This window comes from Terrapene carolina, unplaced genomic scaffold (genome assembly GCF_002925995.2).
Source record: "Terrapene carolina triunguis isolate 2854851 unplaced genomic scaffold, T_m_triunguis-2.0 Scaffold345, whole genome shotgun sequence".
In the NCBI taxonomy this organism is placed as follows: Eukaryota; Metazoa; Chordata; order Testudines; family Emydidae; genus Terrapene; species Terrapene triunguis.
In genome coordinates, this window is record NW_020664696.1 from 19,815 (window position 1) to 35,199 (window position 15,385).

Consider the following 15,385-nt stretch of genomic DNA (forward strand, 5'->3'; position numbering starts at 1 on the left):
AGGCTGCTGAGAATCTGCATCCGCAAATGGAATCAGTGGGTGTGCAGACAATTTATACCTGTTGGGGATCTGGTCCATCGATTCCAGTGGAGTTACGGATGAATTATGCCAGCTGGAGATCTGGCCCATTGACTCCCATTGGCTTTCAATGGGATTTTGTATCCCAAAACTCCCATAAAGTCCTTTGAAAATCACTAACAATGACCCTCCAAGCCCTGGAATGGACACTATGATAGTAAGAGTTCCTACCTCAGAAAATGAACAACTTGACCGTCATGAGCATGTTGAAGGCGATGCTTTTGGCAAGCAGAACTCGCAGACCCAGCACAGTCACTGACAGCATGTTCACTTTTTCCATGTTTGGCTCTGTGGGGGGAAAAAGGAGGGAGGGAATGCCTTGGATCAAATGGTTTTATATCAGCAGAAAGTGGGAAACACCTCAATAAAAATTATAGAAAAGAAAGAAAGAAAGAAAGAAAGAAAGAAGGCAAAGAGACATTTTAGAAAGAGAGAGAGTTAGCACAAGATTGAACGAAACAATTACAAATAATTAAAGAAAAATACAGCAATCTAGAGCGAGAGAAGACAGAGACACTTTGCACAGACAGGCAAGGTAGCATTCCTTTATTTTATCCAGACTGTGGATTTCATTTGTATTCGGCCCGTGTGTGACGCTGGCAGGCCAGATGCCAGTTCTTGCCCAGGCTGCAGGCATTAGCTAAGAACTGACAAACTCATAGCTGGAGACAAGACCAGGTCACCTATTTGTTAGTTTTGCTCAAAATAGGTATTAGTCTTCTAAGAATGTCTCCAGGATTTAGACTCTCTCAGATGCTTGTAAGGTGCTGAATGCATCAGTCTCACTTGCCATGGTTGTAGAAAAGATGTAAGTTTTGCTTTATAACTTTAACAATATTTGCTCTTAACTTACGATCTCAGGCAGAAGACTCATTCCCCTCCCCCGTCCCCCTTGCCCATCCAGATGTACCACCACACTCAGATGGGCCACCAAGAACCATTGCAATACAAAGGATTGTATAGTGGCCCTATTGCTACTTGCAAGGAAGCCGGTCATGTGGGCTTGGAAGCTGAATGAAGGAAATAAAGCATGTCCACAGGAAAATTTTCCATCTTTTTAGCTGTTTGAAATCTGAAGGGCAGAGAGTTCTGCCGCCTTGGTCTGCCCTGAAAACACATTGAACTGACAGATCACTACAACTCTGCCACCCTTAGGATTAGCCGGTAACTCATTGGTGTGTCTATGTTTGCTTCCTTTAGCCTGTAGGAAACTCTCTTATTCCTTTTTCCTAGTTAATAAACCTTTTGATAGTTTATTATATGATTCTCTACAGGCGTTCTCTTTGGTGTAAGATCTAGGGCACCAATTGTTCTAGGGGTAAGTGACTGGTCTCTTGGGACTGGAAGCAACCTGAGTGTGGTGTGATTTTTGGTGTAAGTGGCTAAGTCCCATTTATCTGGGTGACAAGATAGACTGGAGCATCAAAAGGGACTGTCTGTGACTCCAGAATAAGACTGATACGGTGATCCAGGAGTTCACATTTGGTACTGAATTGGTGAAATCTTATTATACAACACACCACCAGTTTGGGGTGTCTGCCCCCTTTTTGACAGTCTGCCCTGAGGTAGGCCCTCATGGTTGTGAGCCACTCCAGACAACCTGACTCCATGCATACCAAGGGCCCTCCCAAATTCACCGTCCATTTTCGTCAATTTCACAGTCATAGAATTTTTAAAATCTGACATTTCACTGTGTTGTAACCCTGGGGCTCCCGACCCAAAAGTGGGCTGGGGGGGGGTGTTGCAAGGCAATTGTAGGGGAGGTCATGGTATTGCCACCTCCAGTTCTGCACTGCTGGTGGTGGCAGCGCTGCCTTCAGAGCTGGGCTCCCAACCAGCAGCCCCGGAGCTTCCTGCAGCCATGGGAGTTTCTCGGAGATGGGTCTGACTCAGCCCTGGGAGTGGCCCCTGTGGGAGCAAAGGAAGTCCTGTCCCTCCCGAGCCCAGTCAGGGCTAGCATCTGGAGCCTGGCACATGGTAAGCGCGCCGTGCCCTGCCCCTCCCCTACACTAACCAGATGTCAGGGGTGAGACCAGATTTCACGGGGATACCAGATTTCACAGTCCGTGATGTGTTTTTCACGGCCGTGAATTTGGTAGGGCCCCATGAATAACGTTTGTTGGTGCCCAGCACTGCTGTGTGGAAGAGCAATTACAAACTGCCAGTGTTCCATAAATAGCCAAACGTTAAACATTATTTTTCAAGGGAGAAATTCCATTTTCAAATATCCTCATTGAATCCCACCCTCAAACAAACATAATCCCACTGGCCCTTTATTATATTTCATTTTATTTTTGGTAACTAACCTTCGAAAGTGGAATTTGAAGATTCACACACTTGAGTGTTATTGATTGGGGCCGGGATGGGAGCTGTCGAAAAAGAGAAAAATGAAAATATAGCTCAATTAAAACAATTATGAAACAACTGATAAATACAACCTCCCCGCAACCAGTAATGAGTGAATGGAAATGTTTGAAAATCAGGTAGAAATTAACTTTTGAACTGGTCATAATTTTTTTTTATTTTTCCCCCACAGAAAAAGTAAACATTTTGTCAAAAAACAAAAAACAAAAAAAACCCGTTGTGTTTTGGTGTTCAGCAACCAAAACCCAAACAATTCTGGCCCAAAAGTTTAGCTGAAAACTGGGGGGAGGGGGGGAATTCAGCTAAAACCAGCCCAAAACAAAAGCCTTTTGGGGGAAAAAAATCTTTTTTTTTCTGACTAAAAATAAAAAAATTCTCAAAAAGCCGACACTTTCTGTAAAAATCCATGCTTAAAAAAATCCTATTTTCCACCAAGAAAAGGTTTTGAAACAAAATATTTGAAAAGCCCTGATTAATTTGATGAAACAAAGTGCGTTTTCCATTAAACACCTAATCCAAGTCTCACTGGTGTCAATAGGAGACTTTATGGGAAGTTGGGTCACAAGTTAAGGCTAAGATTTGGAATCCCAATTCCCACTTAAGTAAATGAGAATTCAACATCCAAACCCATGAGGTGGCTGTGAAAATCTGTGTCATAATAGAAATATTTTCAACTATAAATAAATAAATAAAATTAATTAATTAAATAAACTAGCACTGGCTGAAAAATGTAAAGCTAGTTTCACCAAGAAAAAGTTACATTTTGAAGTTAGTTTCATTGCTAAGTTCAAAACTGAGCCATGGTTTATTTTTTCAAACTTTATCATGGTCTTTTTTAAATCAAAAATATAATCCAAATAGTTTTCAAAATTCTTTGTTTAGCTAAAATCCAGCTTTACATTACTGAAAATTCTAATCACCATTTCAATAATATTGTCGAGAATGTTTCCTTAAAAACTTTGATTAAAATGTCACACAATTATTCATGAAACATTAAATGGGAAAATTTGTTCATATTCTTAAAAGGTCATTTTTCAACACAGAAACATTGGGCTTGACACATTTCCCATCTAGGGTTAGATTTACAAAAGTGACTAAAGATGCATTCAGGTGCCTTATGTGATTAATGGGTGTTAGACGTCTAGATGCTGTTTAAAATGTCACCGGGGGTGAGATTTTTAAAGGGATTTAAGCACCTAGTTGGACTTTTCAAAAACATCTAAGTGCCTAACACCCACTGGGAGCCTAAGTACCATTAAAAATCTGGCCCTAAATGAGTTAGGAAGGAACTGCATAGGTGCTTTTGGAACAAAATATTTGGGCACTGTCTTTGGGCACTGAAACACCACTGGACATCCGGCCCCTAGCTCCCATTAGAAGTTCTATCGAACATTTCTGGATAGGGATGGAGATCCTTGAATTCAGGACGATGACGCACCATGAAATGAGGTGCATCTTGAAAGCGATGATAAAATTCACATTTGCGCCATATAACTGTACCTGATTGAGGCTCCGTTTGATTAATATATTCTTCGCCGTGTTTAACAGAGCACTTCACTTCTTCATTCGGTTCAACCTTCACCACCTGGATCATGCTGTATTTCCCATTTGAAGAGAGAATGCCTTCTTTCGATTTGTATACAACGTCTTTCTCTTGACTCATGCTTACTTCTATGTCCTTGGGGTAGAAATCCTTAGCTAAACAAGCCGCCGTCAACTTTTGGCCATCGCTTGATTTTGCAGATTTCACAACAAAGACGGATGGACGGGAAGTCCCTGGATTTTCTGAAAACAAATAATTGATGGTTATAATTTAATTAGATTAAACTCTAAAGGGAGGGAGAATTAGGTTAAGGGTCATAGAATAAAGTCATAGAATATGGAGTCTCTCGTCTCTGGGTCAGATATACCAATGGAAAGGCCATCCCTTCCCCTCAGTTTTGGATATGGTGATGGGATATAGAGGCTACATGTCCAAATTGCTGGTTCTGATACAGGCCCTGCGGATGGTAATTGGAGAAACCATCATCTGAGGTATTTTTTAAAGACCGTAATTCTAGATGCAACTTTCACTAGCTGGAATCCTTGCTGAAAATATCAGCAAGAGGTGCTGACGCAGAACGGACTGCAGAAGACAGAGACGGGGAGAGAGATGGGAACTATGGCTGTGATTTTCGGAGGAGACTAAAGGAGTTGTGCACTCAAAAGCCCAGCCTGAAAACTCAAGAGTGGACATTTAGCTGAATATCAAACCAATTCCCAGGTTCCCTATGTCCTTAACACTTACGTTGGTGAGAACTCACATGCATCAGTAGCCTCTCCTGTGTGAATGAGAACTTCAGTCTTTAATTAGCAAACTCCGTACACCTATAGCATAAAACTCAACAGCACAATTTAATCCTGCATTGGCGTCTCTTGGCACCTGCTCTGAAATGATAACTGCACCCGCGGGAAGGTTCTGCGCGGCCCACGGCTTCTTGATGTGGCCAAAACACAGAACCATCGCAATAACGGTAAGGAAGAAAGTTCAGTCCCTGGGTGACCGACTCTGCTCTCTTTTACTCCTGGCTCCACAAGGAATGCGCCAGAAACCAGGGCTCAACTTCAGGAGGAAAGTACCACTCCTAGTAACGGCGGCAAAACCCAAAATCCTTTCGTCATTTACAGCTGCCGAGTTCCTCAGAGGCGTTTGCAATTCTACTAAGAGCTATCACCATATTGTTCAACTCTTACTGCAGCTTTTAAATGCGTTTCCCACTTGTGAGTGAACCAAGGACAGACCCCTCTCTGGCGAAGTGTTATTCTGGGCACTTGAAAGGCAAGCAAATCTGGTTTCATCAGACCACTTCATGCTGGTGTCTCAAAATGTTTCATTAACGTGAATATCCAGAGAACCTAGTTAATGTGGAGTGGCCTGAGGGATACAGGGGCACTGTCAGTGCCTGGAATTTAACTGCTCATCACCAGGGTTTTCTGAGGTGTGAAGTAGATGTTGACAATTATGTAAATATGAAGAAAAAACAAGTTGCCTCTGATATAAATCCACGTTGCTGCATTGGAGTCAGTGGGACCAAACACCAGCTGGCGTCAATCAGCCATAGATCAATGGGATTCAATGGGGTGGTGTCAACTGACCTAAGAGCTCTACTCTATCAAAGGGCCAAATCCCCCCCGGTGTAAATCAGCAGCAGCGCTAAGTTCAATGGGAAATCTTTCAGTTTACACCAGCTAGAGCGCAATAACACCCACCATAGCGATCGAGTTCTGCACTGCTAAGAGATGTGCTGCTTTTCCAGTTGTGTTGGGTCTCCAGGATATTTTGTTAATTTAACTTACAATAAAAATAACAGGTACATGAGACAGTTCTTCTCTGGCCTGGCCTATCCTATTGACAGCCCCGTACCGTGATCTCTGTATTGTGCAGAGTGACTGGCAGCCCGCCCCTGTGAGACAAACCCGACTGTGCAAACGGATCCCTCAGAACCTGAGTGCGAACCAACCTCCTATCTCCACTGATAGTCACAAAAGTCATTAAAGCCGGACTCTCCCCGCACTTCCACCGTGGCAACACAATTCCTGTTAATGGCGTCACTCCGGATTTAGGAGGGGATGATCTGGCTCAGCATACCCCATTATCTAGGCACTGGAAACAACAGGTCAAACTCCTGGATGACCTAGAACCAGCGTGGCTGCACTGTAGGCAGAGCTGTGCTGGTTTACACCAGCTGAGAACCTGTAGCAATGCAGTCAACTGACATATCAAAGATAACAGAAATGATACTTACCGGGCTCAACAGAAAGCCTAGTGCCTTTGCCAAAAGTCAGAGCTCTGGTCTCCCACGCACAGTGCTGCAGGGCCAGACATAGAACTCAAGAGGCTGCTCTAAGAGTGGCTTCAGAGGAAGCCTGATTTGCACCAGTGAAATGGAGACGCTACATCTCCCTTTGGCTTATGCAATGGGAATCAAACACTATAGACAATACCACCTAGCTGTTCCTTACTGAGCTCAACCAAAAGCTTAACGCCACTTCCAAAAGTCACAGTGGTGGCTTTCCAAGCCCAGCACTTTCTCTCCAGGCAGATAACTGCACAGTTTGTCTTAAACCCAACTCTAAAGGAAGCCTCTCAGATCACTTCAGTCTGAAAATTCAGCGGATTGTAACTACTTCTCGGCCTCAGTCGTGCCAGTAGAAACAGGGACATTTGTTTCAAATGTGTCTCCATTTTCCTGGTTTGGAAATGCCCTTCCTTTTCCCCCCACAAAGATGTCTCTTAAGTTTTAGCAATAACATTATCAAAAGGGCTATAAAAATGACTCCTAGCATCAAACAATGCAGTTTTCAGGAAAGGAAAAATGTCAATCAAAATCTCAATTTAAAAAATGATTAAATGTATCATTCAAAATTAGAAAAAAACTGAATGTTTTCAAAGCAGCGGACAGGTTTTGAACATAATGGATTTTGGGGGGGAGATGTTTATTTTCAATTTTTAAAAGCGTTGGTCAAAAATTTTCAGCCAACTATATTTATTCAGCCTGGATAACATTCTTCTCCAGTGCAAAGGAAAAAATGGAATTAACAATGGGAATGAAACGTTTTTATGAAGAAAAAAAAACCCACTGTTTATCTTTGTACTTCTTTGTAGCGCCAGAACAACCAGGGAAGGAATAGTTCCTTTATTTCTCTCTCTCTTTTGAAAGAAAAAGTGAATTTAATGCTGGAAAAAGGTGCAGACTAAAGACTTAGAGAGATGAACATACAACACTTACTTGGTTCCACAGCCAAAGTGGTGCCTTTCCCAAATATTAAAGAATCAGCACTTCGCACACAGTATGAGAAGGCTCTTCAAAAAACCTGATTGGAAAGTGCTCTGAAATCTGTGAATTTCTGGATTACCTTCTGGAATCTAGGGGCCAAGTTCTGAGAACTTTACTCGCATTGAGAAGCTTCTTAGTCTGTGCATGGCCCTGTTAAAATCAATGGGGCGTCTTGTGGTGTAAGGGATTCATGAACATCAGGGTGTCACTGTCTTGCCCCAAAGCTGGGATTTTCAAAGGAACTTTAAGGATTTAGGTGTCATATTCCCTTTGAAATTCAATTAGATCTGGGTGCCTAAGTCTCTTAGGCTCCTTGCAAAACCCCAGCCTTCACTATTAGTTTATGCGAAGCCTTCAAACTTTTTTTTGCCCCCACTCACCTGGCTGGACTGTGAGTTTAGTCCCATTTCCAAACGTGAGTTTCACAGTGGTAAACACACTGCTAAATTCTCACCCCGAGTCCCAGCCCTGGGTCGGGCACCTGCAGCATGTCCCTAGCACACACCTGGCTCAGACCAATTGCTCTTCCATTCCCACTGAAATGAGTTAGTTCCTCTCCTAACAAAGGGGGAAATGGCTGTGTACGAACCTGCGATCTCTACTGAGGAAATGCGATCATTTAAGGAGGTATTTTTAAGGTTGACAAATACTCCCTGATATTTTACCCCTGGCTAAAACACTTGATGGGAAATAAAGTATATACCAAGTTGAGGTTCTCAAAGATTTGGGATAATTCCTGGTAATATTAATGGCCATTTAGCATCCAAATCCACTAAGAGGCTTTGAAAATGTCAACCCTAAAGAACAATCTCTGCCAACTGCGAGACGTTTCCAGCATCCCTTTGGTCTTAAGTTATTTGCAAGGGAAAACTTTTGGCACTGCAGTTCTTTCCATTCCCCACCCCCGCCCCACAACACATTCTGGTGGTCTCAGGGGTGAGTTCTCAACCAATAATGGTAACAAATAACGCCTCGCTCTCATACCGCGCTCTCCACACACAAGTCTCTGAGAGCTTTCCAAAGCGGATAAGGTCTCGTTATCCTCAGTTCACAGATGGAGACACTGAATCGCATTTAGGACTTGCCCGAGCTCACCCCACAGACAATTGTTAGCTTAAGGTGAGGGTTCCGGATTAGATTTAACTCGGGGATTTTCAAAGGTGCCTAAGAGAACTAGGTGCTGAAATCAGAGGGACTTGTGCACCTAACTCACCTAGGCTCTTTTAGAAAGCCCCAGCATAAACCCACAGGCCACGGTTCGGGCGCCTAACCCTCGGCCCCTGAATCCTTGTTTAGAGGCTCGATAAGCGGCTTCTCTCCTGAACACACACCGGCTCCGGCCGAAAGTTGTACGTCTTTGGGACGGGCCTGGGGAGCGCGGCAGCGGCCGGATGCGCAGCGCTTTTAGAAGTCACCCCGTTTACTGAGGTGCCAAAGTCGATGCCTGGGAGCCTACCTGTAGTCACCCGAATAGGAACAATTCTTAGCCCCAGGCAATAATAATTCCGAGACGTTAAAGCATAACAAATACGTACCTGGTTCCACCGTGAGCCGGGTCCCGCTGCCGAAGAGAAGAGCTGTTGTGGCACTGTTACACGCGGCAGTACAAAAACGGGTTGCCTAGCTAGCCCGCTTTGGTGCTTTCCTAGCTACACGAACACAGCTTTGCTAGAGACCCCCAGAGCCGCGCTGCTTTCTGATCAGAGAACACCTTGAAACGTGCTCTGATCTCTGACACCATCAAAGTGCGGAGCTGCCGGCCAGCTAGGTGCTGGTACAACTTCACTGGGACAGATTCTTGGGTGGTGCAAGTTGGCATAGCTGGGTTAAAGAGATCAGAAGGGCAATGCCGCCCTTGGGTGCAGAAAGGGGGAATAGACAGTTTATTTTAACCTCTGCTGGAATCCTGTGTCCAGCTCTGGTGCTCACAATTCAAGAAGGAGTCGATAAATTGGAGAGGGGTCAGAGAAGATGAATGATTAAAGGATGAGAAAACCTGCCTGATAGTGATAGACTCATGGAGCTGAACCTGTTTATCTTAACAAAGAGCAGGTTAAGGGGTGATTTAATCACAGTTTATAGGTATCTACATAGGAAACAAATATTTGATAATGGGTTTTCAAAGTAGCAGAGAGCGGTTTAACATGATCCAATGGCTGGAAGTTGAACCTAGATAAATTCAGATTGGAAACAAGGTGTATATTTTAACACTGAGAGTAATTAACCAGTGGAACAGTTTACCAAGGGATTTTCCAGCACTGGCCATTTTTAAGTCAAGATGAGATGTTTCTTTAAGAGATATTCGATGGGAATGATTTTGGGGGAATTATGTGGCCGGTGATATACAGAAGGTCAGATTAAATGATCACAACGGCCCCTTCTGGACTTGTAATCTGAGGTTCTGTAAAATCAATAGCGCTTTGGCAATTTACACCCCCCGAGATTTCCACCCGATTGACTTCTCTGGAGTTATGTCAATTTACATCAGCTGCTGATCTGGCCCAGGGCCTGGGGATCTGGGGAGTTGGTCCAACTGACTTCATATAAACTACATCCATTTACACCAGGTGAGCATTTGGCTTCACTGGTTTCTCTTAATTGACACCAGCTGGAGATCTGGCCCGTCTGATTGTAATGAAGCTGGACTAGCAGATATTTCCATGCTAGGAATTCACTCTACTGGGTTTTAACAGCCACAAGGACCCAAATCGTATACACGTTTTCTAGATTCACTAATGAACTCAATTGATTGTACCTCCCACCTCAAGGCAATTTTTTATCACTTTTTTTAACGGTGTTCTAAAAAAAAATCAATATGAAACAAGATTGTTAAAAAACGCAAAAATTCACACAGAATATTAAGCTTCTCCCTATATCCAACTATTCCTTAACCCACCTCACCCAACAACGTTTTAAATATAGAGCTGTATGCATGACTGAACGCTTTCTGTGCTATGTTCATGGAGGAGAGGCTTTCCAAAAGTGCCAAGGGAACTGTGCTCCTATCTTCCTTCAGCATTTTTTGGAAATCTCCTTCATGAAGTATGCAAAAGGTTGAAAACATATAACGTTGCCTAGGGAATTTGGACACCCAAATCCTGTCATTTTCATGGGAATTGGGTTTTCAAGGGTAACATTTTCAACAGCACCCACAAGCTGGATTTGTAAAGGTATTTAGGTTCATTTAGGCTGGTTTTAGAGGTATTTCAAGATGCAGATAGGCACTTGGTGGGGATTTCAAACGGGTCGAGATGCATTGATTTCAATAGGAGTTAGAGATCTAGGTGCTTTTGAAAAATCTTACGAGGCACCTTTCGACAGAGGTAATCACCGAAATACATTGAAATCTGGACCTTAGGAGCTGAAGCCTCATTGAAAGTCTATGTGACTGACTAAGTGTCTACGTGATTTCAATGGAAATTAGGCACATAAGACTTTTGAGCATCTAAGCCTTGGCTGCTTTTGAAAATGTTACCCATCATCAACCAAGGACTGTTCTGCTGTCAGTTTCTATACAGAGCTGGATATTTCTGAACAATAAAATCAACCTTTCCACCACTATACCCTTCCCCAAAAGCTCAAAAATACACTTGATAAATACTTACGTGGTTCAACTCTCAGCTGAGTGCCTTTCCCAAAGATCAAGGGCAATGTGTTAACACACTTCAAATGGGCCCTACAAAAACTTAAATGTTCCATCTCCCTCAGGGAAATTCTGGAACTTCATGAACTGACTCACAAACCCCAGATCTTTTCCCTTTAAATTAGAGCTTCACTTTCCAAAACAAAAACCAACAACCACCACCTAATCCAATTTCTTCAGTTTACACCCACAGAACTCGAGACAAAGAAATCCAGCAACCAGTTATAAAGTTGCCCCATTGATCCAACCCTCTCTGAAAACTTTAATTACTTTTCTAAATAGACCCTTACATTTCATGGGTGACATTTTCCCAATCATCCAAGCAATTTGGACACCCAATTCCCATTCATTCTGAAGGAACTTGGACATCCCATTTGCTTAGGCAGTTTTCAAAACTTCAGGCCCAGGTTATTACGCCATTATTTCAGGAACATGAAAAACACGCATGCTTCTTTTTGAGGATGAATTACTTACGTGGTTCCACAGTCACTTTGGTGCCGTTCCCGAAAATCAGATTCTCATACTCCACAGAGTTAGAGAGCCATCGCAAAACCTCCCTAGAGCACCAGCCTTCAACCCTGGGGCCTGCGTTCTGAACTGACCTAAAACCGTGCAAATCCACTGACATTTAGTGGTGCTGAGGCATTTTTACACCAAATCTGGCCCAGATTACCAGATCCTGAGCTAGTGTAAATCGGTGTAACTCCATTGATTCAATAGAGCTACACCAATATATATGAGCTAAGGATCTAGACCACTGGCTCCACTGCGGCTATGCAGATATGCACCAGCTAGGGATCGGGTCTACTTAGTCCAATAGAGCCACATCCAATTTACACCAGGGAGCGATCTGGCCCTTTGACGCCTATGGAGTGGTGCTGGTTTGCACAAGTTGGGAATCTGGACCGTTAGGTCCAAAGGAGCTGTGCAATGCATCTGAGCTGAGTCTTTAGCTGGCAAGAAAATCCTTTCAAACCCCAGAAAGCAAAATCATTTCTGTGTGGAACCACGTAGCAATGCTCCCCTTCTCTTCTAGTGTAATTTTAAACATACAAAGCTTTGTACTTACTTGGTTCTACTGTAACAGTGGTCCCTTTTCCGAAGATGAGTTTACCTGTATCCACATTGTTTGTAGCCTGCTGAAGAATAGGTCTCTACAGGACCTCCGTGGACATGCCAAGACAGAGGACTAAAAACAGGACTTTATCCTTACACGACACATTATCCAGAGCCAGGAAGTGTGTATCGTATCCTATTTCTGCCAAAAATTAGAAAAAATCATTCTGTAGTTGAATTATTCCAAAGACTTCATTCCAGAAGATGCTTCTGAGCTAAACCTTCTTTCCAGCTCTTAGGATATTGCTCAAACTGTTTCTTGGGGGTTACATGGAAGTAGGGAGAAAAAGAATTAAAAGTACTGTAGTTACCTTCTCTGAAATTTCAGGTTAGTGTATTTTTCCCCACGAAATATTGCTTTTCCTGCACCTGCAGGTTTTTGTACGGCACTCTATGGAGTTTGTGTCACTGTGGTCGTATATCCCCCCAACACAGTGCTACACCTCATTACAAAAATCCCTCTTCTTTCTCACTGTACAGAGCTGTGAGAGTGCCGCAGCCATGTGACTTCTCAGGGACTGTTCCAAGGAAATGAAAGCGGTTGCTTACCACAGCTTCATTCCAACCTCGGCAACATGAAGACGGGGCCAAGATTTTCAGACTTGCGGGGAGCCCAGAGCTTGAGTTCAAGACTGGCAGTTTCAAAGGAGCCTAAGGAAGTTAGACACAGAGGCTGAGATTTTCAAAGCTACCTAAGGGATTTGGAGACGTATTAACAAAGACATTTAGGCACCGATAGCTACAGATAGGCAGCTAGTGGGATTTTTAAAAGGAGCTAAGTAGCTTAGGAGCCTAACTCTCTTTGGAATACATGGGAGTTAGGGATTTAGGGCCAAATTTGTAAAGGTATTTAGGTGCCTGGTGAGATTTTCAAAAGCATCTAGCTGCCTAAAACCAATGGGAATTACCACGTAGAGGCTTTTGAAAATCCCACTAGGTGCCTAAATACCTTTACAAATCTGGCCCTTAACCTTCTTAGGCACTGTTTGAAACTCCCATTAGTGACAGGGCAGCCTGGTGACTGGCTGTGGCTGGCGCAGGATAATCCATCAGAACTACCAGGCACATCTGGACGTATCTCAGCAAGGTAGCAACACCAAGCAGGCAGTGCTGGCTGCTTTCACGAGGCGCCTGCCTTGCGGGTCACTTGGTTAGACCCTAGCTTGTGGATTGGCTGGACCCTTAGGACTGGCAGGTAATTACCTCAGATGACTCATCAAGCTCAGAACACGCATCACAATTGGGCACCATCTGCAACTTTATGCCTAGATACCTTTGAAAATGTGGCCCATGGGAGCCAGTGTTTCATTAAAGTCAGTGAGACTACGGCCTGGTCTACACTACGGTGTTAGATCGACATTCCCTGTGTTGGGTCTAATTTATAATGTGCCTGTCTACACTCCCGAGCCCTTTCTGCCGACCTAAAGGGCTTCTAAAATTGATGCCTGTACTCCACCTCAGTGAGAGGAGTAGCACTAGCGCTGACCTTCCCGGGTCGAATTAGGGGTAGTGTAGACACAACGCTGTGTAATTTGATGGGATTGGCCTCCGGGAGGTGTCCCAGAGTGCTCCAATGTGACCGCTTTGGACAGCACTTTCAACTTTCAGCACTTCTGCCAGGTACACAGGAAAAGCCCCGAGAACTTTCAAATTTCATTTCCTGTTTGATCAGCGTGGAAAGCTCACCACCACGGCTGACCATGGCTGTACAGGTATGCAAACGCGCTCCAGCATGGAGCGAACAGGAGACACTGGATCTGATTGGTGTGTGGGGAGAAGAGTCTGTGCAGGCAGAGCTCTGAACCAGCAGAAGAAACGTTAACATCTATGCCAAAATCGCAGAGGGCATGTAGGAGAAAAGGCTACACCAGGGACACACAGCAGTGCCGTGTGAAAATAAAGGAGCTCACACAAGTGTACCAGAAGACAAGGGAGGTGAAAGTCGCTCTGGTGTGGAGCCACAGACATGCTGCTTCAATGAGCAGCTGCATGCGATTCTAGGCAGGGACCCGACCAGTACCCCAACACTCTCCGTGGATACCTCCCAGGGGACCCAGGCAGCCACTGGCAACAACGAGGAGGACATTGTTGTTAAGGAAGAGGAGGAGGAGGAGAATGTGCAGCAGGCAAGTGGAGGATCCATTCTCTCTGACAGTCAGGACTTTTTCCTAACTCTGGAGCCAATCCCCTCCCAGGATCCACTGGTGTGGGACTGTGATGGGAGGGAAGGCACCTTTTGCGAGTGCACACCTGTAATCACACTACAGGGGTTGAAGGCAATTGTGGTTACTGTTTAATTTGAGGTAAACAATTGGGATACAGTGGTGGCCAGTCCAGCCATGCAAAGGGTGCTCCCCAGAAAAGCCTGTTTATGTGCCAAGAGTTTCCCCACCAAAAAATGTCCCGATGTGTGTCTTGACACTGCCTACCCTTTCGTGTGTGCTCACCATGCCTGCCTGCAAACCGAAATCTGCTGCCCAGTGCTCTGCCGTGTGCTGTACCTTACTGGCAGGCTCTTCTTTTAAAACACAAAATTGGCCGAGTACCTAAGGGAATGTATTTACTGCTGTGAAGTGTTTCATTCATTGCAAGAGTTAACCTTCTGTTTTCAACAATATATGTTCTGTAAGGCTACCCTTGTGGAGTTTTTTTTCCCTTGCAGCTGCAACCTTGTCTGTGGGTGCTTCCTCCACTCCAGCACAAAGGCTGTCCCAGATTAGAAGGCGAAAAAAGCGGAGAGGGGAAGACATGTTCTGTGATTTGGTGCATTCCTATGAGGCTGACAGGGCTCAGCTCCATGCATGGAGGTTCACACTCTCAGAGCATACACACTGGCCAAGAGGGCAGGAAAGCATGCAGGGAACAAGAGCGTGACATGCAAGAGGAGATGTTGCAGCTTATGGGGGAGCAAACAGACATATTGAGGCATCTGGTTAAGGTTCAGGAAAGGCAGCTAGACCTTAGAGTCCCGCTGCACCCAATGATGAACCAGCTGCCCTCCTCACCAAGTTCCATATCCTCCTCTCCCAGATGTCCTAAAATGTGTGTGTTTGGGGTCCGTTATCCCTTGAACTCAACTCCAGGGGATGGTTCATGGAGCAGAAAGCTGTCATTCCCACAGCGATTGTAATAAGCCGTATGTCCCTGCCCCTCCCTCGTTGTGTTATCAGGCCCTTACCTGGTTATCATTGCCATTCGGTGCTGTCTCTGTTCAGGATTTGTTAGCATAATAACAATACATGAATTGAGGACAAGAGGCTCTTTATTCACTGTGCACACTGTGGTTGGTGGGGGGTTAGTTTACAGGGCAGTACATGCGAAAAAGGGGGCAGGTTGGTAAGGAACAACACACAGAACTGTCACATCC

At 44.4% G+C, this 15,385-nt stretch overlaps 1 gene segment (V, D, J or C); it reads right to left on the reverse strand.

Annotated features, from left to right (window-relative positions):
* Positions 1–250: 250 nt before the first annotated feature.
* LOC112114629 lies at positions 251–13,720 on the reverse strand. The segment is given in 6 exon segments: positions 251–366; positions 2,385–2,447; positions 3,943–4,227; positions 8,795–8,847; positions 12,585–12,669; positions 13,705–13,720. Coding segments are annotated over 6 exon segments (618 nt in total).
* Positions 13,721–15,385: the final 1,665 nt, after the last annotated feature.